Raw genomic sequence first — 25,549 nt, forward strand, 5'->3', positions numbered from 1 at the left:
TGTTTGTAAACATGTGCGTGCAAGTGTTTAGCTGAGAGTTTTGTATGTGCGCTCCGTTGACATACCGACTTACATTTACTGCTACAACAACAATATACTATGTGGAATTTTAAATATGTATTTGTTGTTGTATGTTTTACTGTATTGTATTATCTCTTTTGGTGGAGCTGATGTTGGTGAGTAATTGATTTGCCGGTTTGTAATTGTAAACACGTGTTTGTAAGCAGAAGCATAAACAATCTGTATTACACTTTTCAATAAGTGTTAAAGGGACGGTCAGTAGCATAAAGTTTTTATTTATTTCTGACAGGAATATTATTCCTAAACACGAAGTCAAGATTTAGACGAAATTATACATCATTCATTATACAAAAACTAAACTTTGTTACAAAGTCAACTTGAGGCGAAACTTTTTAAACGAAAATATACTTCATTAAGAAGTTGTATTAAGCCTAAAATAGACTTGTTTGAGAAGTCATGTTGTGGACAAAAATATATGTACATACTTCGATAGAGTCGATCGAGTACATAATTTGCTACTGTCCTAGGATACAGAATCCCAGGCTAGGGAATAGGTTCCTTGCCAAAATGGCGGATATTGCGGGTCTTGATCTTGGCAGTCTACTAGGTGTTGTTGTAGCGGCGACGCGTGTAAAGTCGGTGGGGATGGGTTGACAATCCTTGGTCGTTGAACTCCGAGTAGGGTGGGAACGACTAGGTTTTGTCAAGGGCATTAGTCACTTCTTTGACTGGGCTTTATATCTTCTTTATGGTTTTCTTGAAGTGTTTTGGTTTACACGTTTTTGAATCTTTAATCTTTGAAGGGAATCATGGACCTTATTGTTTCCGAGTTTATATGCATCGATATTATGATGTATAATCCTAAATGTCCGCTAGATAAGTGGTTCTAGTCTGGTAGACCAAAGGTGGTGGGTTCGATTACCACCTGTGACAACAGGCCCGTTAGAGGAACAGGAGTATTTATTTAAAAATTTTAGTAACGAATTTTTTCGTTGACAAAAATAGACTTCGCTAGACTTTATTAAGGGACTTCGTTATAAAGTTATTTCGTAGACAACTTCTAGTTATTTTTTGACGAAAAAATACTTCGTATTGATACTACGAAGTCTACTAGATTTCATTACAGATTTATTTCCAAAACTACTTCTAGTTAGGTACGTCTTAGGCATATTATATTTTGATACGATGTCATATAGTTTACGAAAACATACTTCGTTATGAATTTAAAATTCCTAGTCGGAAAAAGACTTTATTACGAATTACTTCGTAGACGAAAAGTTCCTAACGATATCATTTATATTCTAGACGGAAGTTCACACATGTTCTACACGTAAAAATTATTAATTTATATTTTTTTCGTTTTTATTAACATTAACAAATTCTTATTTCCTATTCCCCATTGTTGTTTTTTTACAATTCTAATACCCCAAACATTCACTCCATTATGAAATTAATTGGACATCAATCATAAATCATTTTTCACTTTTAGAAATTTGAATATTATTGGTATTTCTACCAGGCCAACAGAAATTCTAACAGACAGAGAAATTAACTACTATTTCCAAACATAAAAAAGAAATATAAACAAATACAAGAAAAACAAAGAGAATCCAAAACACACGCACACAAATTTTAATTTATTTATGTTTTGTTATAAATATTCTGCAGCTAATTAAAACCATAACCTGCCTGTTTTACTTTTCCATACAAAGTATGGTGAGCCGCCCTCAGTCAGTCCCTTTTCTACTAATTGTATTTGTTATTTCTTTCTTTTTTTTGTTTTGGTTTTCTTATCTGTTCTTTGTTTTACTTTTCTCTTATTAGTATTCTCGTTGTGTGAGTCCCTTTCCACTCTCACTCAGTCACGCATTTTCTGTGTAGTTTTCTTTTACAAATTCAAATTAAAAATTGTTTTCGTATGCGTTACGTTTGTTTTTCCGTTTTTTTTCCCAAAAAAAAATACTCAAGAGATTTTTAGGTTTTGTTACTAATTAGAAAAACTTTCTTAAAATTTTGAGCGCCTGGTAAAAAACTCCAACTAATTAACGGTTTATATTTTCTTAAGCTCCCCATAGAATTTTAGTGCGGGCTATGTGTTTGTTGTGTTTTTAATTGCTTTCGTTGTAAACATGACACTTGACATTACCGTAACGTATCATTCATCCATCCATCTCTCTGTTTAGTGTGGTTTTTGTTGTGTTAATTAATTATAAGCTTCTAATTAGTGTAAAATTTTAATTGGCTTCCCCACATCTACGCACTAAGATGTAGTGAGAGAGAGAGAGACAGGGAGAGAATAGCTTTTTACTGTTTAAACCCCCAAAAATTGTATAGAATGAATTTTTAATTACTGTTTTTTCTTGGCACTTTCCCTCCCCTAGTCTACAAGAGTTTTAACAGTTTTTAAAGGAATAAAGTCATTCTCTGACGAAATTTTTTTCTTGGCTCTTTCCCTTCTCTAGTCTATAAGAGTTTGAACAGTTTTTAAAGGAATAAAGTCATTCTCTGACGAAATTGGACTTTAAGGATTTTAAGCTATTTTCTAAACGGAGATACATATATTTTGTTACGTAGTTATTTTTTAGAAAAATTACTGCGTTACGTGGTTATTTTCTAAACGGAAAGTGACTTCGTTACGAACTTATTTTACAGATTGAAATAGTCTACGTTACGAAGTTATTTTCTAAGCGGAATAAGACTTTATAACGTAGTTATTTCCTAGATGTAATAGACTACGTTAGGAAGTTATTTTCTAGAGGTAAATGGACTCCGTTACGTAATTATTTTCTAAACGGAAATAGACTTCGTAAAAACTTATTTTTTTAGACGGAATATACTTTTCACGTAGTTGTTAGAGCGAAATAGATTTCGTTTTTTTTTTAGCTCAAAATAAACTTCGTAACGGAGTTTTTTTCTAGATCAAATGAAACTTCGTTGCTAAGTTATATTCTAGACAAAATTAGATGGAAATTGTTTTCGTTATGAAGTTCTTTTTTAGACGGAAATTTACGAAGTTCTTTTTTAGCCATTGTTACTAAGTCCTTTTCTAGGTGGAAGTAGCCATCGTTACAAAGTTACATTTTAGACGAAAGTAGTTTTTGTTACGAAATTATATTCTACACAAATATAGTCTTCTGTACGAAGTTCTTTACTTGACGTCCTAGTTGAAATAGAACTTAATTACGAAGTTTTTTTCCAGGCGAAATAAGACTTCGTTATTAAAATATTTTCTAGTCAAAAAATGCTTAGTTTTGATTAGTTTTTCTATGGTCAAATAAATAGAATTTATATTTTATTCAATTATGAAAAGAATTTACTCTTTTATAGCTTTCTAAAAAAACGTCAATGCCTTAAAAATTATAAAAATAATCCAGTAGCAGCACGTGTTTTCAACACTTGTTTTTTATATTGTTTTCTTAAAAAAGTATTTTTCCATGTCAGAGTTTTTATAATTATTTTTCGTTTTCTGCTCTATAACCGTTATAACTCTGTGCCTTAATAATAAGGAAAAAAATGACAACGACAACAATACTTAAACAATCAGTCGGTGTATGTGTATTTTGTTGATTCAACATAATTAATTTAACCTCGACCTAGGACCAATTAACTGAAGGTAATTTACTAGGCTCTCAGCATTTATAAGACAAAAACCAATGCACTGTCCCTCTCCAACAACTTGGTATATTAAATCCAATACAACATTGTTGTTTTGTAAAAATAAATTATTTATTTATGGTTGAAATGGCTATGTTGTTGTTTTTTATAATTAAAATAAAAACAAAAAACTAATAAGCAGATTTGTTTTGTTGTATTTATTGTGTGTGTGAGTGTTATCAATAGATTCTCCCTTCCATTTTTTTAATTTAAAATGAGTGAGACAAGTGCAAGAGTTTGTAGGAAACTATGTGTGTGTATGTGTGTTTGAGTGTTTGAGAGTATCAGTTATGTTTACTTTAGTAAACATAAACATTTTGATGGAATTCTTCTTTTAGTATTAAGGGCTGCACTAAAAAAACTTATCACTTATGATCAGAAATTAATGCAATTTAACAAATTTAAACTAGTTTTAAATTTAACTAATTTATTTAAATATTTTAACAATAACATTTGTTATAAACTTGTTTTTATGTTAAATATTTCTTTACATATAAATCTATTTTAAAACCTAGCAACAAATTTTCTATAAATAAAAAAATATATTCAAAAGAGCGTATCAAAATTGAAGAATTTTTTTTTATAAATTCAAAAAATTTGTTTTATAACTCTTTGTTTAATTTAAAATTATTATTTTGTTTAACTTTATAAATCGTTTAATTGTTATTTTTAAGTCAAATTAATAAAATATAAACAAGGAATTTGTTATTTAAATTATTTTATAAACTTGTAAATATCATTATCGGTTAATTATTTTGTCTAGGTCTTGACAAATAAATTTAATTTTAACACATTTAACAAAAACAAAATAATTAATAATATAAACATCTGTTTAAATTTATAGGTTGCAGTTTACAGCTGTAAATTATTAAAGCAAATTTATATACAGTGAGCGAAAAAAAAGATCCAAACTAAATCAAATTAAAATTATTTCCAAATTAGTTTTGAAATCTAAAAAAAACATATATTCAAGGAATATTATAGTCTAAAATGAAAAGGACTTTAAGTCGAAGAACTGAAGTATATTTTAGATTAAGAAAAATATATTTTCGTCTAAAAAAAACATTTTGAATCGAAGTCATTTTTTGTCTAGAAGAGAACTTCGAATCGAAGTTTATATTCGTTTAGAAAAGGACATTAAATCAAAGTCTATTTTTGTCTAAAAAAGGTTCATCGAAGTCTATATTCGTTTAGAAAAGGAATTCGAATTGAAGTATATTTTCGTCTAGAAGAGCACTTCGAATCGAAGTCAATTTTCGTCTAGAAAGGGACATCGAATCGAAGTCTTATATTCGTTTCTATTTTTGTCTAGAAAAGGACATAGAATTGAAGTCTATTTTAGTCTAGAAAAAACTTCGGATTGAAGTCTCTTTTAATCTAGGAAAGAACTTTGGATCGAAGTTTATATTCGTTTAGAAAAACACTTTAAATCGAAGTGTAAATTCGTCTGGAAAAGATCTTCGAATCGAAGTCTATTTTCGTCTAGAAAAGGACTTTGAATCGAAACCTAGTTTAGTCTAGAATAGGACTTTCTTTTAAAAAATCTAATTAAAGTCTATTATCGACTAGAAGAGGATTGTATTATCTTCTAGAAAAGGACTTGATCTATATAATGAATTCGTATTCGTCATGATATTTTTGTCTAGATAAAAGCTTTATTATGAAGTTTTTCTCCCCCGATTATGTCATATTAAAGTCTATTATTCGTCATATTGAAAAATCGCTGAATAATTCTTCATTTGTGTAATAAGTGTCTTCAAATCGATGTCAGAATTTAAGCAAAGACCCACGTATACTGTAGGCGTATAGATTTTGAAAATTTCTATTTCTACTTAAAATCTAATATTTAAAAATTATTCTAAACAAATAACGCTTTACATTTTGTTTCCTGCTATTGTAATAATTATGCAAGTCAACAAAACGGAAGTTAAATAAAAAATTTAATAATAGTTAAAAGATTATTGAGGATTATACTATACTATGTAAAACAACATTATTACTAACATTAAAAAATATTAAAAAAAATGAAAAAAATATTTTAAATAAATCAAATATTATTATTTGTTATTTCTTTCTTTTTAAACTATTTTGTTATTAATAGTTTAGTTTGTAAATGATTTATTGTTTAGTATTATTAGAAATAAATTGATTTAAATTTGTATGTTATTGACACATCTCTATGGGGTATTTAAAAAAAGTCACGTGTTTAAAAATAAATAAATGGGAACACAAGTTTAATAAAAACAGCATGTGAGAAAAGCATTTAGATAACAAAATTTAATTCAATACACTTGGCAACTCTTTTTGTTTGTTTTTATATAATTTTTTATTGTTAGCTCATGTTTAATTTTAAACCAAAATAAACATTTAAACATAATAGATAACATTTGTAAAAAACTAATTTAAATATTAGTTTTTTTGTTAAATTAAAAAAAAGCTCAAGTGTTAGTGTTTTAGATTTAGAAAGTATTTATGAAAAAATAAACACGTGATGCTTATAAAAAAGCTAATGTAAACATTAAAGCTTACTTTTAATAAAGTTTTTAATGCAAAATTAAGTTTAAATTTAAATAAAGTTTTGTTTTTTATAAAGCGATTGTTTGTTTGTTAATTTACATGTTAATATAAAATAGCAATAAACTTTTAAATAAATAAACAATTGTTGATAAAAACTATTGGGGGATATATTAAGATTTGGCTTATAAAAAAATATTCTAAAATTGTCAAAACCTTCAGAAGCAAATTTGTTTTCGTTTAAATAACGTAACAAAGTACCTATACATATTTTTTTAGAAAACGAGGTCGTAACGAAAAGAAGTTGACTTCGTAATGAAGCATATTTTTGTTTACAATACAGATGCATTACAAAGTCTATTTTTGTCTAGAAAATAACTTCGTAACGGAGTCTATTTCCGTCTAGAAAATAACTTCGTAACGGAGTCTATTTCCATCTAGAAAATAACTTCGTAATGAAGTCTATTTCCATCTAGAAAATAACTTTATAACGAAGTCTATTTCCGTCTAGAAAATAACTTCGTAACGAAGTCTATTATTGTCTTAAAAATAACTTCACAAGGAAGTACATTTGCGCCTAGTAAATATCTTCGTAATGATTTTGTAACGGCCTATTTTTGCTTAGAACATAACTTCGTAACAAGGTCTATTTTTGCTTAAAACATAACTTCATAATGAAGTATATATATACGCCTTGAAAATATCTTCCTAATGAAGTCCATTTTCGAACCGAAAATTATTCCGTAATGAAGCCTATTTTCGCCTAGAAAATATCTTCCTAATGAAGTCTATTTCAGTCAAGAAAGGAACTTCGTAAGGAAGTAAAAAAAAAAAACAATTCGTAATGAGTTCTATTTTCGCCAAGAAAATAACTTTAGATGGAAGACTATTTTCGCCAAGAAAATTTCTTCCCAAGGAAGTACCTATATTTTCGCCTAGAAAATATGTGCCTAACGAAGTCCACTTTCATGTAGAAAATATGTGCCTAACGAAGTCCACTTTCATGTAGAAAATATCTTTCTAATGAAGTCTATTTTTGTCTAGAAAGTAATTTCATAAGAAAGTCTATTGTCGCTTAGAAATTAACTTTGTAATCAATTCTATTTTCGCCTAGGAAATAACTATCTAACGAAGTATATTTTCGCCTAGAAATAACTTGGAAAAAATCTATGTATATTCGTCTAGAAAATTATTGCAACGAAGTTTATTTTTTTTTCAAAAAAACTTCGTAAAGAAGTTTTTTTCGTTTCAAAAAACGACTTCCCTTATCATACCTTTCTCTTCAAAAAAACCCGAATAAAAAATCTACTAAAATTCCCGTTAACTTATTTATACCCCTAATACCAGAACCTCCTATCGGTTATGTGCGCTTGTTCTTCTTCTAATATAAACTGTAAGCCTATATACATACATACACACAAACACCAAGGTCTTAATGACGCATAAAACAGCAACAAAAACAAAATTATTATTTGCGTTGTAGAAATTAAAAAATAACAATAACAACAATTATAACAAATATAAACCGAAATAGTTGAAGAAGAAAGATACAAAAAGTATTTCAAAAAAAAAAAACTTACTATTATTAAAAAAAAACAAAACATTCACTATCTCTTTTACTCTTTCACATACAAGCAAAAATTTTACCAAAAATAAATAATAGGTGTGTAGTAGATATTTTGTAAACAAATAAGAAGCACAAAAGAGAATCCAGCAAGAAATAGTAATAACAACAAATACTAGAAGGCCCCATCAGCCGTAATAAAAACAATACAAAAAATTCATCAATACAGCAAATTTTTTTGTTGTTATTGTTTTTATTTTGTTTTAAAAAAAATATTGTAGAGTAGTGTTCACAATCCAAAAAAGAGAAAATTGTTTTTGTTTCTTTTGTAGTGTTTTGTTATTATTCTTATTGTTGTTGCGTTACTTGTTATTTTGCATAGGTATGATGAAAAAAGGTTTAATTTTATTGATCGCTTAAATATTATTAAAAATGCTATTAAACATATTTAAATATTCCGGTATTAAATTTCAAAAAGATTAAATTATATGTTAAAAACAAAAAACCCTAACAAAGAAATATAAATTTCAAGGAAAGGAGGAATATAAAATCATAATTAAACAAAATTTAAAGCGAACATTGATTAAAAGAAAACAAAATAAATCAATAGAATATTCATTGTTAAAAGTTAAAGCCTAGTGAAGGAATTAAAAAATAGTTTAAAATCCTTAAAAAGTGGTTTTAAATTTTCGGAGTTTAAATATTCAAATCCTGATCGTTAATAAAATAAGAAACTACAGAGGGGAAAAAAGACGTTTTCCTTCTACATACGCCTGGTACCAAATTGACAGCAAAGTGTTTATAATTTGTCAATAACATTCGTTGTCAAAGTTTAAACATACGTACGACAACACTATGTTGGCAAAATTGCAACAATTCATTGTCGAAATCTTAATTTTAATCACGGAGACAACGGATTATATCAATTTCAATATTTTTCTACCGCCATTAGTCAATGTGAAAATATTTCACTGTGTGTATTTTTTGTTTTAACTTTTTTAGTTTTTGTAATAGAAATTTTGGTGAAAAAAAACAGTAATTATTTGTTTTAACTTTTTTCGTAAGTTATATGAAATAAACAGTTGTCCAATTCACAATCAGTATTGTACGGTTATAACTTTTTTATTATTGATTTGTTTTTGTTTCAAAAAATCTTGTTTGAAACATTTGTATGACATACAACATTACAATGATACGACATCTATTGTGAATTGTACAAATAAAAGTCTTGTTTATTTTACTTTGTTTGACAAATTAAAGTATACAACAGCAAAAAATGTTTTTATTTTTGTAATTTTTGTATTATTTTACTAATGACAAATCTGCCCCATCCCCTTGGCGTATTTACCCCATGGATGATCAATGCGGAAAAGTTTAAAAAATATGTACATTAATATGGCTCACGAAAGATCGAAAGGAATAAAACTAAAGCCAATACATCTTAGTATACAAAACAAGAAAAAAAATTGAGAATATGTATTGTGGTTTTAATTTGAGGCCGCCTCAAAATTAAATCTACCCCATCCCTAGGGCTTTATCGCCGTTTTTGGTCAATGCGGAAAAGTTTAAAAAATATGTACGTTAATATGACTCATGAAAGATCGAAAGGAATAAACCTACAGCCAACACATCTTAGTATCCGAATCAAGTAAAAAATTGAGAATATATATTGTGGTTTTAATTTGAGGTAGCCTCAAAAAAAAAGTGGCGTATGGTCCCCCTGTCTATCCTAAGTCTATTGTTCTATATTGTATTGATCTCAGTTGCTTTTTAGCTTAAAAACATAAGTTCTTTTTAGAATCCTATTTTAAAACATTATTTTTTATACAATTTTTTACAAAAACCAGTTACACTTATATTTAAACATTTCTACTGATAACAATTATTTTCTTATCAGAAAAAGTTATACTTGTACAGTACATTATAATCAAATGAAACAATACAAATTAAATATATAGTATTTTGCAATCATATCATACATATTTATAAATTGGGAGCAATAAGCGTGACTATCTTTAAACATTTTTATAAAAAAAAACTGATAAAAGTATTGCCAGGGATATTTTTGAATTTCTAAATCCCTAAAGAAATGAAAACACATTGTCTTTTTTGCCCGATAAAAGGATTTGATTGTGTAAATAAACCGCAAAAATGTTATAAATTTTTTATATAGTTGTTATATTTCCATAAATTAAATTATTTGTTTGAAATGATTTGTAATTAAATTACTCGTTTCTTATAGTGGTTACTTTAATTCCTTTATTATTTATTTTTTTATTATTTTGTTTTTAATTGTTCTTGTTCTATAAAAAAGTGTACTATAATTATCAATTGATTATACAATAAAAGTAATAAAAAACTGTACAATAAATAATCAAATAAATAACGTCTACGTATAGAATCATGTAATATATATTTTTCCACATTTCTTTTTTTTTCGAAAAAAGGTACACAAACCGTGTGTTTGGGTGTATAAAAATGGAAAAGAAACATGTGAAAACAAAAAGTCAATAGAATATGCGAAAGAAAACGAATGATACAATAGCCGGGTATAGTCAATTTTAGAGAACCCTATAGATAGTACATAACAAAGGAGTTATAACTCATTGCAGAGTTAAGATCATCAAGTCTTAAAGAAATGCTGAAATCTTGAAAATTGAGAATGTTTTGGAGAATAGCGAACCTGAGAGAACCTAGTATATTTTAGAACTAGAAAACAAAATTAGATTGTTACAAACCATCAGCGCAAACTGATAATACCCTCTACACTACAATATAGTATAGCTTATCATAAAATTGTAGAAATTGTAGGAAGAGAAACGTTAGGAGATGATTGCATTGGTTTGAATCGGTTTTAAGTGGCTGTTGACATATTGGAGACAACAGAAAATAAATCGAAAATGAAACAATTAAAAAAATAAATGCAAAAAAATTTAAAGGCATATGACTAATTTAATTGAATTGTTTGATACTTAAGTTATTTTGTATACATATTCATATGGCAAAAAAAGTGTTTAATAAAAATGACAAAATAAATTTTAGATAATTAGAAAATTAAGAGAATAAATTAAAATGATCAATGTATATAAATATACATATAAATCTATCTATCTATCTATCTATCTATCTATCTATCTATCTATCTATCTATCTATCTATCTATCTATCTATCTATCTATCTATCTATCTATCTATCTATCTATCTATCTATCTATCTATCTATCTATCTATCTATCTATCTATCTATCTATCTATCTATCTATCTATCTATCTATCTATCTATCTATCTATCTATCTATCTATCTATCTATCTATCTATCTATCTATCTATCTATCTATCTATCTACCTATCTACTTATCTATCTATCCATCTATTTATCTGCCTGTCAAAACTTTTTAATGGTTATGTTTTCATTAAAAATGTTTGCAGCACAGAATTTCTTAAAATTTGTAGTTTATTTCGTGGAAAAATACTCACTTCCTTATTTAATATTAACAAATAAGAATAACAAAAATTCATTTTATACGAATCTCATTTTCAGTTGGTGTTATAAACAAAAATATGTATCATTTTGTTTTTATTAAATAATAAAAAAATAAACTGAAAATAAATAAATTCAACACCCATAGAATGCCAACAATGTTGTCTAGGCAAGCAAAATTTTTGCCTCCATGATCAAAACAACAAAATTTACAAAGACTTTGCAAAAACGTAATTGAAAATCAGCAAAAAAAAAAAAAAAATCAACAAAATAGTAAGAGAATATATAAGAAAAATTGTAATAATCAAAATAACATTTCATTCATATTAGTTATCCAAAGGCTACTCTTTACTTCCTGTGGGAACTTTAAAAACTTTTACGCCGCAAATAAATACGATACTTAAGCAAAAGATCTACAATTTATGAGATGGTGGCTGTGATCATGACAGTCAGTTACTAGAAGTCCATTCATTATTTTTATTATGTTTTTTTTTTGGATTTTGTTTGTTTAATTTTTATTTTCGTGATCACGAAATGAAGATTGTTTTTTAGAGGGGTTTCAAATATCAATTAAATTCTTACTTAGTAGGCTGGTTTTTATGATTATTTTTGTAGGGGACTTAAAAAAACAAGAATTGCGTAATTTTTTCAAGATTTTTATTATTCCATTTCCTGTCGTTATGCATTTTTTTGTTGTTTTTTATCTTGCTTTGGGATATTGCATTATTTTGCAGGGATTTAATTTCCAACATTTTTATACTTGCATCACCGCCACCACCTGGCATTTGTTTGTAGTTTGTTAATTTATTTATTTGAAACTTGTTGCTTGAAACCCTTTCAATATTTTCTTTTCTTTATTTTATGCAAAAAAAAAAAAAGATTCTGTTCATATTTATAAAACGCAATAATACTTTGTTGGTTTTGCATTTCAAGGACATGTTTGTTACGCTGCATTGAACAAATAATTGAAAACACTACGTAATATGAATACAACATGAACATTTCAGAAAAAAATCGAAAAGAACAAAAACAACTACAAAGGCAAAAGTAAATAAAACGTGTCATTTGTTACTTACAAAAAAAAAATACCAATCAACTAACCAAACAACCGGCTTTTATTTTACTTGCCATGACCAAGACCTTGAAAATAATGTTGTGGTGTATAGTGCAATAAATATAAGCAATTGCACTCTAGTTAGTGAAGACACAAACCGAAGAAGTTAACAAAGATCTGAAGTTATAAAACTCTTTATTAAACCTTAACCAAACTTGAATCTCTTGATCTTAATCCAGACATAAACTTTTTACTATTCATTTTTAAAGAATAATATTTAATCTTACTTAGACTTGATCCAAACTTCACTTATCAAGATTTTACTTTAACCTTAGCCTAGACATAAACCTATAATATTCTCTTAAGAACTGAAAGCCCTGTAGTTGTAAAGTATATTTTTTTGCTTTAAACTTCTCTTTTACTCCTTTAATGCACTTTAATTTCAATGTCAGGGATAAAATTATCAAAACAATAACACACATAGACGTCTTTCACACTAACACACCTCGAAAAAAGAAACCACACAAACAAGCAAATTTGCACAAGAAGTAAAAGAAACGAAAGAAAAAACTGGGTAACCTTGAAATGTATATTCTTCTTCTTCTTAAACAATATTATTATGCTTCCATTTGAATAACAAAAAACAACAACAACAAAAATCTCGTAACAGTCAACAACCAGTTCCTTCAATTTTACACCGACAAAAAAAGAAACTTTTTCAGAAGAATAAAATTTCACACAAAGGCAATTAATGTTTTGCAAGAAGAAAGAAAGAAGGAATGATGATGGTAAGAAAAACATCCTTTGAATTTTTATGACGCAGTTTCTTGATTAAAATTTAAAGGCAGGTGCTAAAAGAGAAAAGCAACCTTAAGAAGATGTTATGAAATTTGATATTTATTGTGCAAAAAAGCAGCAATAACATACTGTTGGGTAAAGAATGTGTATTTTTTATATGAAATTTTATTTTTCTGTAACAAATTATTATTATGCATATAATATGACATAATCTTAGAATTTGTTAGTTGTTTCTTGAAAAAAAAGAACTGGTAAATTGAGAAATGGAGGTCAGTAGGATAGTTTTGTTCTAAAGCTTGGGTGGTAGTTTTTGAAAAATATTTGATAAGAACAAATTGTAGAAAAAAGTTATGAATTATGATATACATATATAAATAGATAGATAGATAGATAGATAGATAGATAGATAGATAGATAGATAGATAGATAGATAGATAGATAGATAGATAGATAGATAGATAGATAGATAGATAGATAGATAGATAGATAGATAGATAGATAGATAGATAGATAGATAGATAGATAGATAGATAGATAGATAGATAGATAGATAGCTAGATAGATAGCTAGATAGATAGATAGATAGATAGATAGATAGATAGATAGATAGATAGATAGATAGATAGATAGATAGATAGATAGATAGATAGATAGATAGATAGATATATAGATATATAGATATATAGATAGATAGATAGATAGATAGATAGATAGATAGATAGATAGATAGATAGATAGATAGATAGATAGATAGATAGATAAATAGATTATCAAATTCTACAAAATCTTAAAAAAACAGGGAAGAATATGGAATTAGTAACGATAGTACACCGCAGTTTATCTACCGGTAAACCGATAATCGAAGTTATGATAACAAGACTATAAATGTTGTAGTATATTTACTATTAATAAAGTTGTTTACTATGAATTTTTAAAGTATTCAACTTTAGAAAACTTCCAAGACAAACAAATTTAGTGACGAAAACTAAGTCTAGGCAAAATATAAACAATTAAAAATTAAAATATTGATATTCCAAGTTATTAAAACAACTAATTTATTAATGAAAGATTAAAAATAATAACAAACTCTATTAAATATTTAATAGATTTGATTAAAACTGTTTACTAAATTTTAATCAATATTATTAGCATCGAATCAATAAAAAGCTTAATAAATAATCGAAAACAAACAAACAAAAAATATTCCACGGAAAAGTTTAAATTTATATTTGATCATGCACAAGTTGTTTACTCCACATTAAGAGACTTTTCTGTCTGATTTTGGCCATATCAGCCAGCAGTATGTTAGTAGCATAACAAAATAAATTAAAAACAAAAAATTATGTCGTTTAGCAAAAACAATTAAACACAGACACGAGCAGAAAATATTTATACAAAAAAAAAGAAATCACAAAAAATTTTAACTTAAAAGATAGATACTGCTGATAGATGATTGTTGGAATGGTTGACTGCTTGGCTGGTTAAATGATTGTAGGAATGTAGTTTGCTACTGCTGTTTTTCAGCACTTCTTTTGAATGACAGTTAGTCAAACAGTTGTTAAATCAATCGCCAGCTATTTCGTCAGTTTGTCTGACTTTTACAATGTTTGTTTGGATTTTCTATTGTTGGCAGAGCGTTTTTGTATCTGTCTATGTATTTGGAAAAGGTTTATTGACTTTTCAAAACCATTCAAATCATAGACCTAGTTTCTGTTATTATCAATGCACAATGTTGCTGTTATTGTTGCTGCGACGAGCAATTTTTGTTCTCTTAATATTATTATTTCTTTTTTTCGTATTATGTTCGTTCGTTTTTATTTAAATATTTGATTTTGCATATTTTGTTTACTTTGCTGGTAGAGCAGCAGACAAACAGATTTTTTTTTTTAAATAAACATGTTTAATTAAGTTGTTTTATTATAGTTTGTTTATATTTCTACTGCCAGTAGTCGGCCGGTTAGACAGCCATAGAATTTCTTTATCATTTATCTTTAATATTAAAAAAAATAGAAACTACTCAAATAAATAATCTGTTTGTTTCGATTTTTTAATGGAAAATTTGTTATACATTTTTTTTCGAAAATAAAAAAATTCCATAAATCAGTTTAAAAAATATTTGTTTTTTTAAATAAATTTATAGTAAACAATAGTTTAGAAAGACAGATATTTATGGTGAATAAAATAATAGAAATTTTATCTTATACAATTTACAGCGGAAGATTAGAGAATAGACAGTTTGTTAAAAATCTAAGATTGCAGTAAAGATTTCACGTTTCCATGAATTAAAAAAGCTTTAAAAAATGTATTTATTTAAAGCTTAAATGGTTTTATGTATTAACTCCATGATTAAAGCTTCCTTACAAATAAACAAAACTAAAAAAAACTTTGCTTGTTTCTATCAAAATAAAAGTTCATATTGAAACTTTTCGGCAAAAGCAATTAAAAGCCTAATGGAGATATATAAAAACAAGATTTATAAAAAGCTAAAAAAGCACCAAAATGTAAATTTTAACAAAAAGTACCTTTAAGTAAGCTTTTATATTAAAAGCTCAATATGCAAAGTATAACGCTGAGATGTATTTTAACAAAGCTTTTATTTTAACTTAAATAAGCTTAAGCAATTTGTTATTCATTCCATTTCTATTGTTTAACTAAAAAAAAGAAAAGCTTTAATGAAATTGCTTAAGGGATTCTCTTAGAGGAGAGCTTTTGAAATAGAGATAAATATTGTTCATACCACCTGTAAACCTTTATTTTAAATCTTAAGAAATTAAGTAATTTTAGAGTATGAGTGATATTTTTTGATCATTTTTATGACAAGTATACGTATCGACTATGGCTTAGACTGTAGACTAGACTATAGATTAAACTATAGACTAAACTATAGACTAGACTATAAACTAAACTATAGACTAGACTACAGACTATTCTACAGACTAGATTATAGACTAGGCTACAGACTAGACTATAGACTAGACTATAGACCGGACTATAGACTAGACTATAGACTAGACTATAGACTAGACTATAGACTAAACTATAGACTAGACTATAGACTAAACTATAGACTAGACTATAGACTAAACTATAGACTAGACTTTAGACTAGACTACAGACTAGACCACAGACTAGACTATAGACTAGACTACAGACTAGACTATAGACTAGACTACAGACTAGATTATAGACTATACTATAGACTAGACTAGATTATAGACTAGACTATAGGCTTGACTATAGACTAGACTATATACTATACTATAGACTAGACTATAGACTAGACTACAGTCTAGATTATAAACTAGGCTATAGACTAGACTATAGACTAGACATAATAAAAATCAGTTACCATTGACCTTCATATAATGAGAGAGATTTTATCTGATCACATGTTTAATGACGAAAAGATAAGGCTTTATATTAAATTAAGCGGCAATGTTTACATTAAGAAAAAGTTAATTAACTTAATACATTTAACAGTTTACTATTTCACTAAAAGATTTCTTTTATACTTTCCTTTCCATAATTCTTTAAATTACTTGAATTTATTTATCACACTTTCAAGACACGATTGACATCGCAAACATTTATAATCCAATTAAAAATTCTATATAATTATACAACAAATCTCAAGCCTATTACGATAATAATATGTAGTAATAACAACAAACTAAAAATAACAATAATTAATCATGTTGTGCATATTAATTGACATAATTTAATATTTTATCAACAAACTAAAGAAAATTGCAATATTTTAAAACCACAAACTAAACAATTATAAATCTTAATAAAGAGAGGAAGAGTTAAAAAGAGGGGAGAGGGGAGTTAAAAGAGGTTTTGATTTAGATCTTTCCATAAAATACATTAAACAAACAAAAGGTTGTATAAAAAGAAAAGGGTCTTTAAACTTCCTTGAACTGTTGATAGAGGGATAAACCTTAAGAGAGCGAGAGCACAATTTAATGATTATAGTTAAAACACTGTGACTATTGGAGACAAAAAAAGCTTTAGCTAAAAGAGTGCAAATATGCAAAATATCCATTATAAAACAAAAGCAACATACTAAATTAAAAAGCTTTTTTTGTGATGGGAATGCAAAAGTATTACAAATCGAAAATATCTATTGAGATAAATTCACTTGGTTATACCTAACACAATAGGTAAAGAGTTGAGGTAGGTTCTAGGAATAACAGCAACAACAAAACAACAAAATATATGCACTTATACATATACAAGAAAAAAGCTCTATTTTTTGTCATTAGAAAAAAAAACACGTAATATAGTCTAATATTAACTACGCCTTTCGTAAAATTAAAATTAAAAAAATAACAACAACTGAAAAAAATCATTGAAAAAGAGCATTAGTTCGTTCATTACAACAAAGGTCGATGCTGTTGAATGCAATGAACTCTGTAAAGCTTTTTTTCGTTGCAATTGTTGTTGTGGTTAATGCTGTTGTTATTACAAAGCTTTTCGTAAAACTGCAAGCAGCATATACTATAGAGTGTGGGTTTTGTTTGCAATTTTTTCACAGTTTCTGTTTCTATTTTATATTAAATTTATTTTTAAACATTTCTAGGAGCTGGTGACCTTGTTTTCTATCACACTTTATACTCTCAAATTCGGCTGCAGAATGAGAGAATTGTTTTAAACCGGGCTAAAAACAACAAATAATTGAAAAAAAAACGCAATTTTGAGGTAGGTCCAAATGCAAAAACGAAATATATGACAAATTCTATGCACAGCACAGTTAAATAAAAATTTTCTTAAAAAAAGCTTTCATTTACAATGCAATTCTTTTTTTTGCTAACAGTTTTTTAGTGTTGATTTTATTCGTATTTTTTTTTCTGTTGCAATGTTTAATGAGTGTCAATAACCTGTAGTTGCCATGAATTTTTCTTGTACGATTTCAGTGTTTTTTTTTTTTTTTTGTTGGTGTTGTTAGCTTATTTTTCTCTAAAAACAATTGAAAATGTTTTTAAATTTTCATTATAGTTGTCTTTTTCTTTTGTTGAGTTTGGTTGATTGTGCGTTTTTTGTTTATGTATTGGAAAAAGGGGGTAGAAATCATTAATTTAAAGGTTATGCAACACAACTTGTTGTTGCTTGTGTGTAAATACTAAGCAGAGAACTTTCTAGAAATTTCCATCGAAAATTCTTTTTTTCTTTAAGTGAAGAAATATGGTTTATTAAAGGGATATTTAATGAATATTTGAGAAAATTTTTAATATTGAATTTTAAGAATGATTTGTGCAAGACAATAAGTAGCAAATATAGTAAAAAAAAGTATTGACTATATTCTGTAGTAGAATATATAGTCTAGTCTGTAGTGAAGGTTATAGTCCGTTCTACAAGCAAGTCTATAGACTGGTCTGTACACTAGACTATAGACTATTCTATAGGCTCGGCTAAAGACTATTCTACAGACCAGACTTAGGACTATTAAGACTATAGCCTAATCTATAGTTTAGTCTATAGTCTAGTGTACATACTAGTATACAGACTATCTTCTAGTCTAGTCCATAGTCTAGTCTGTAGTCTAGTTTACATACTAGTGTACAGACTAGCTTCTAGTCTAGTCCACGGTCTAGTCTGTAGTCCAGTCTGTAGTCTAGTCTATAGTCTAGTCTATAGTCTAGTCTATAGTCTAGTCTATAGTCTAGTCTATAGTCTAGTCTATAGTCTATAGTCTAGTCTATAGTCTAGTCTATAGTCTAGTCTATAGTCTAGTCTATAGTCTAGTCTATAGTCTAGTCTATAGTCTAGTCTATAGTCTAGTCTATAGTCTAGTCTATAGTCTAGTCTATAGTCTAGCATATAGTCTATTTTTTTAATCTAGTCTATTATATAGTCTAGTCTAGTATATAGTGTAGTCTAGAGTCTAGATTATAGTCTAGTTTAAGTTCTAGATTGTAGTCTAGCCTATATTCTATAATATTCTGTAGTCTAGTCTTGTGTGGTTCAGAGGCCTTTGAAAATGTTCATTTCTAATCAAACGATAATTATACGTTCGAACAATAATTGCAATAAACAATTGTTTAAGATTTTTGTGTCCAAATCGAGCTTTAATTTCCAAATTTCATTACTTTTGTTCAACAAAATGTGAATATTCTCATAAATCAAAGAGTCATTTAACTGTTAATGATGGTCACGCGCTAAAAACTGAAAATAAACTTAAAGCTAATTTGCTTATAAATCAAAATAAATTGCGAAAAACAAAATTCCTTTGAAAAAAATTTTAACTATAAAAAACCAAAAATTTTTAATAATTGTATACTCAGTGTCTACAATAAAATGCTCTACAAAAAGCATCTGTTTTTTTAAATGATTATTTAGACAAATTGTTTGTTTGTATCGTTGTAAACAGAAAAATCTGTGTTAATTTAATATAAAGAGGCTTTTTTTAATTAATAAACACAAGCCGTTTTATAAGTAAATAGAAAAAGAAAAAAAAATTAGGCCTCTTTCCAATTTTTTTTTTCAAAAATTTTCCACCTTTTTATAAACTACATGGATGTACTTGAAAAAGTTTATTACACGTTTAACCAATACAATCTATATAATTATTTTTATTTATAATAAACAGATTTTAAGAGATTCTATTCAAATTTTATAGTTTTATTTTAGGGATTATTTAAAATATTAAAGGAAATGAGGTATTAAAATTTATTTAATATTGTGGTCTTTAAATTATTAGTTAAAAAAGATTATAAGCAAATGTTAAACACTTTTGATTTTATAATTTCTTTTTTTTGGCTTTGAATGTGTTTAATTATTACAATGACTGAGTATGAGTTTTATTTGGTCAATGAAATTTGGCAAAATATCAAATTTAACGAAATCTATTGTAACTAAATTTAAAGATTTAATGTGTTTGTTTGAAGAAATATGATTCAGTAGAAGAAACCTGCAACTTTTATATAAATCTCAATTTCTAGAATGATTTAAAATCAATGTTTTATCTAGTCTATAGCCTTTTATATAGCTTGGTATAAAGTCTAGTATATTGCCTAGTCAATAATCATGTCTGTAGTCTAGTTTAGAGACGAGTGTATACTTTAGTTTATAGACTGGTCTATTTTTAAATCTATAGTTTAGCCCAATGTTTAGTATATAGTCTAGTTGATAGTTTATTTTATAATCTAGTTTATAGTCTAGTCTGTAGTATGGTCTATATTCCAGTTTAGACTATAGTTTAGAATCTCTAGTCTACAATCCAGTATACTTTATTTTGTAGTCTAGTCTATAGTCTTGACTAGTTTTCAGTCTATAGTATAGTTTATAATCTAGTTTATAGTCTAGTACATAATCTAGTTTAAAGTCCAGTCTATAGTATTGTCTATATTCCTGTCTAGTCGATAGACTTTTCTCTTGCTTATAGTCTAGTCTACAGTCTTGTGCATTTTTCAATTTATAGTCTAGTTTACAATCTAGTCTATACTCTAGACTATTATAGTTTTAAAACTACTTTATAATCTAGTTTTAAGTCTAGTATACTCTAGTTTATAGTATGGTCTATAGTTTAATCTATTTTTCAGTCTATAGTTTAATTTATAGTTTAGTCTATAGTCTAACCTTTATAGTCTAGTTTATAGTCTTGACTTTAGTTTACAGTTTAGAATAGTATAGTTTTTAGTCTAGTATATAGTTAAGTCAACGCTATAGCAGCTTTTTCTATAATTTAGTCTGTAGTCTAGTATGAAATCTAGTCTATAGTTTAGTCTATAGTATAGTTTATAATCTAGTTTATGTTATACTTCTTAGTCTATAAAGCAGTCTATAGTCTAGTCTATAATTTAGTATATCGTTTAGTGTATAGTCTAGTCTTTAGAGTACTCTATAGTTTAGCCTATAGTCTGGTATATAGTACAGTCTTTTCTATCTACAAATCTAGTCTACAGTCCCACGTGTTCTAAAATCTTTTAATGTTTTCTTATTTTTATGTATTTTTTTTTTTATTTATTGTGCCCACAAGAAATTCGACGAAACAAATAATTTTAACTTTTTATCATAATTTAAGAATCGATTTAAAAAATTCTTAATAAATTAATTTAATTCTATTATTTATAGCTGCCACATACAAGTTTCAAATAAACAGCAAAATAAACAAATAAATAAAAAAAGAGAGAAAAAAATATCACATAATTAACAATTTTAAATATAGAAAAAAATGATATTAATTAAACTAAAAAGTTTAAGTGAAATGAATCATTTATTTGTCATAAATGAATATCAGACAAGATACCCGGTAAAACATTTGTTATAGATGATGAATATTTGGATCTATTCAGGTTCAGATAATATTCTTTTTTTGTAAAATCTTATTTTGTTGGGTTATTCTTAAATAAGGCAAATTTTAATAAAGTATTGTTTATAAAACGCTTTTCAAAATTCTGAATAATTATTACCAGAGAATTGTTTTGTTTAAACAATTGTTAAAAATTATAAATAGCAAATACAATGCATATAAAAAAAATGATTAAAATTATCTTGTAAATTTGTTCTAAATGTTTTGCGTCAATTGCCGACAAAAATTGTAAGTGGAAATAAAAAACCTTTCCAATTTATTTATATATTTTTTTTTTGAATTTTTGCTTATAATTTCAAAAAATATATTAATGATTTCAACACTTACCTTTCACGCAATGGCATTAAAATGCCAGCACCCATACTGGACACCTTCATTGGTATCTTAACACTATCGGAATCACTGCCACTTTCTGCACCCGAGCCACCACTACCGCCAGCTGTTTGATGCTGACCTTGAGCTTGATGTTGTTTGTTATTTTGGTGTTGATATTGTCTTTGATAATTATTAGTTTTACCATTACAAATAGTATTGCCATTGCCCTGTTGACGACCGCTTGAATTGGGTCTTTTAGCATTGCGTTTCTCTTGACCAGATACAGGTGTTTGTTGACCTGTAGCTGAGACTGCTGCCGCTGCTGCTGCTGCCATAGATACTTTATCAAATGCTTTGTAACCTCCATCGCTTTTAGCGTTAACGGTTTGTGCATTTATCAAGTTGTAACCCATATTTTCAGTTTCACTAAAATGCCCATCACCATCCGCACTACCGGCATCATCACTTCCAATACTGCCAGAGACCAAAACATCCATATGGTTTTCATCAATACCCATGGGCCCAACTGACAGTTGTAGAATAGCTGCAGCTGGTGGCGGCGGCTGTGATTGTCCACTAATGCTGCCATTGCGCTGTTGATGTTGCTGCTGATGCTGTTGATGATAGAAACCCTTTTGATAGAATTGCTGCGAATGATTATTGTTGTTGCAATTGTTGTATTGATGCCCAAATAATTCCACTCCCACAGTATTAATATGGCTGCCACTACCAAATCCTCCTTCGTCTCCTCCACTTGTTGTACAGACGCTAACGCCTCCGCCGCCACCACCACCGCTGCCGGTAAGTACGTTTTCGTTGACGCCTCCTTCAAATCTTTCTTTGCCACCAGTGCTAGTACCTGCACGTAATCTTGCCGACGTTGCGTTATTTGTTGCACCTGTGCCACAGATGCCAATTGTTGCTCCAAATTTAGTATCCCGATGTGTGCCATCTAATGAAATATTCGATAGAAACGAGATCGCAGCCAGTCTGCGCCTGTGTCTCGTTTTATTGAACGAACTACTTGCCATTAGGCAGTAACAATTGCTTATAGATGCTTTTTTCGTGTAAAACAGCCGACGTAGAGAAAACTTCTCACGGTGTTTTAATTTAAAAAAAAATTACAAAAAAAGTTTTTTACTTTTTATATAAAAAAAAAGTTTTAAATTTAAATGCTTTTTTTTAAATTTGTGCGCTGAATATAATTTTATTTCAAGTTTTAAACACTTTTTAATACAATTTAGGAGCTTGACTTACAACGATCGCGTTTAAATAAATCTTGTATTCTTTCTCAGTTGGTACTCTCTTTAAGAAGACTTTTTACTTTAGTTTGTTTTAAAACTTACAAAATTGTGTTATTTGCTGCTTTTATTGATTTTTAATTATTTAGGTTTTTAAATGTTTAGCAGCAGTTATTTTCTTTTTGGAAAAAAGTTAGACCAACTTTTTTCTATAATTTTTTTTAATGTAAAGAATGTGGTGATGCTTTTTGTTTTGCAAGTTTCTTTAGAGAAACTTGTGTGGCTTTAAATCTTTGGTTGTGAATTTATATTACAGCTGTCAAAAGGTCTTGATCAACCAATATCACATAAACTTTATAGTCTTTAAATTAGAATTAAAATTACTACTAAATTTTAAACTTAAACGCGACATTTTGAATGATTTTTTTAAACAAACACTTGACAAGAAGAAAAAAATGCACAAAAATTAAATTTTTTAAAGTTTATTTTGTTTAAGTTTTTGTAATTATTGATTATTGTGGGTAATTTTTTTTAAGTTTTATTTTGAAAACTCTGTTGCCGCTGTTGTTAATGCAAACGTCTGTCTGCTAGCAGGTTTCAATATGATTTGCCGGAAAATTCTGGAAATATAGAAAATATATAAAGAAAATAAATATCTGTGTATGAGAGTGTATGTATAAACATATTGAGTAAGGTGAGTGTGTGTGTGTGTATAACATGGTATGGAAGTAGATAAAATAGAAATATAAAAGTGCATAATGTAACTGAAAAAAGAAATATGTAGAAACATACTCTTGTATACTTAAAGATAAAGCTAGATAAACTATGCAGTCAGAGAGACCCCACCGCTAAACTACTACAAACCGGGTAGTAGTTGATAGTTAGCTTGCATTTACACTATTTGCAAAGCAAAACTGCGAAACAAAGAGAGAGAGAGAGAGCGCATAAAGGAAACAAAGTAATTTGTAGAAGAAGCAAAAGCTTTCAAACAGCCGGTTAAAGGATTCATGAATGGATTCTAAAATAGTAAACAAGAGATGTTTACTTTTAAAGAGAGCAAGCTTAAAGCTGGATCTCTTTTATATTATGCTTTTCTATATAGTAAAATATACTATAGGTTACACTGTAATGCTACAAAGTTTAATGTAATTAAAGCTTTGAGGATTCTTTTAACAGAAAAGGGTGGTCCTGGGGTTTAATTTAAACTTATATAAAAACTTTTAATTAAATGTTTATGAAGGTTTGTAATTAAAAAGCTTTAAACATAGAAGAACTTTAGTTTTATTTTAAAATAGAGATTTCTAATACATTTTTAAAAACAAAAGATTCTTCGCAAGGATGCGAGGATAGGAAACAATACAGATTAAGACTACTGAGTTCCAGATCATTTCAAACCAATAGAAGGGTTCTTTTCGTGATAAACTTTACTAGTATGAACAACCAACTGACACCTTTTGGTATCTTCCTAGATCAAAGTTATGAAAGGAACACAATTGCTGTAGTTAAAGGGCAATAGCTTTTTGTTCTTGACATTAAAAGATTGATTCTTCTGAAAAACTATTTCTGCAGCTCCTGTCATGACGAAGAGGGTGTAGAGTATGTTACCCACTTTGTATGTCATTAACCAGTTTTAGCGGAATATATGTTTAGGATTTACGGATTCTCTTGCACAGATTAGTACTTCATAAACAATACAAGAGATCGACAGCATCAAAAGTTCTTTTCGTCATAAACTCTACGAAAATGAACAACCAATTGTATCTACTTAGATCAAAGTTAAGGAACATTTTTAAACATAAAAGATTCTTCGCACAATTGCATGTATGCAAGAATGAGAAACATTACAGAGTAATACTACTGAGGGCCAGGTCATTTTAGACCTGCTAAAACAATAGAAGAGCTCGACATCTTTAAATGTTCTTTTCGTGATCCACTACGAGTATAATCAACCATCAGAGGCCTTATTATATCTATCTAGATTTAAGTTACGGAACACAAGATTGACTCTTTTGAGAAACTATTTCTGCAGCAATGTCCGGCTTTAGCAGAGTATATGTTTAGTTATCCAATTTGCAAGGATGCAAGAATGTGAAACATTTCAGACATACTAGAAGAATTGCGTATTATTTTGCGCAAATTAGTATTTCACAAACAATACAAGAGATCGACAGCTGCTAACGTTCTTTGCGTGATAAACTCTACGAATATGAGCAACCAACAGATATCTAATTGTATCTTCCTAGATCAAAGTTATGAAACACAATTGCTTTAGGTAAAAGCATTAGAAGATAGACTTTTCTGAGAAACGATTTTTGCAGCTTCTGTCATAACGAATTAGTCGCTTTCCGAATGAAACAGACTCCTCTATTCGTTACATAAAATTGTTCTTGTATCTCGGGTATACAGGATAACAAAGGGATCAAAATGATAACACTATGTGCATCAATTGACAACCTTTTCATGTAATCCAATCTAAACTTTCTAGAAGAGAATTACTACTAACCATTTGGCATTGTGGAATACCTTAAAAAGATGTTATGACACTATCATCATAAACATTGTGAAACTTTTAAAACAGTCCTAATGTCCATGACC

The 25,549-nt window shown here is 27.9% G+C and overlaps 1 protein-coding gene across 2 annotated transcripts in view; it reads right to left on the reverse strand.

The window, feature by feature from the left end:
* Window positions 1-25,549, reverse strand: part of LOC111677394 (CDK5 and ABL1 enzyme substrate 1) — a 37,775-nt gene that overhangs the window by 5,971 nt on the left and 6,255 nt on the right. For both annotated transcript variants that reach the window (XM_046954260.1, XM_046954261.1), the window contains exon 2: window positions 21,726-23,574. In XM_046954260.1, coding sequence (XP_046810216.1) covers window positions 21,726-22,744 — 1,019 coding nt within the window. In that variant the 5' untranslated portion in view covers window positions 22,745-23,574. The remainder of the gene's footprint in view (window positions 1-21,725; window positions 23,575-25,549) is intronic.

The sequence above is a fragment of the Lucilia cuprina genome, chromosome 6, assembly GCF_022045245.1.
Source record: "Lucilia cuprina isolate Lc7/37 chromosome 6, ASM2204524v1, whole genome shotgun sequence".
In the NCBI taxonomy this organism is placed as follows: domain Eukaryota; kingdom Metazoa; phylum Arthropoda; class Insecta; order Diptera; family Calliphoridae; genus Lucilia; species Lucilia cuprina.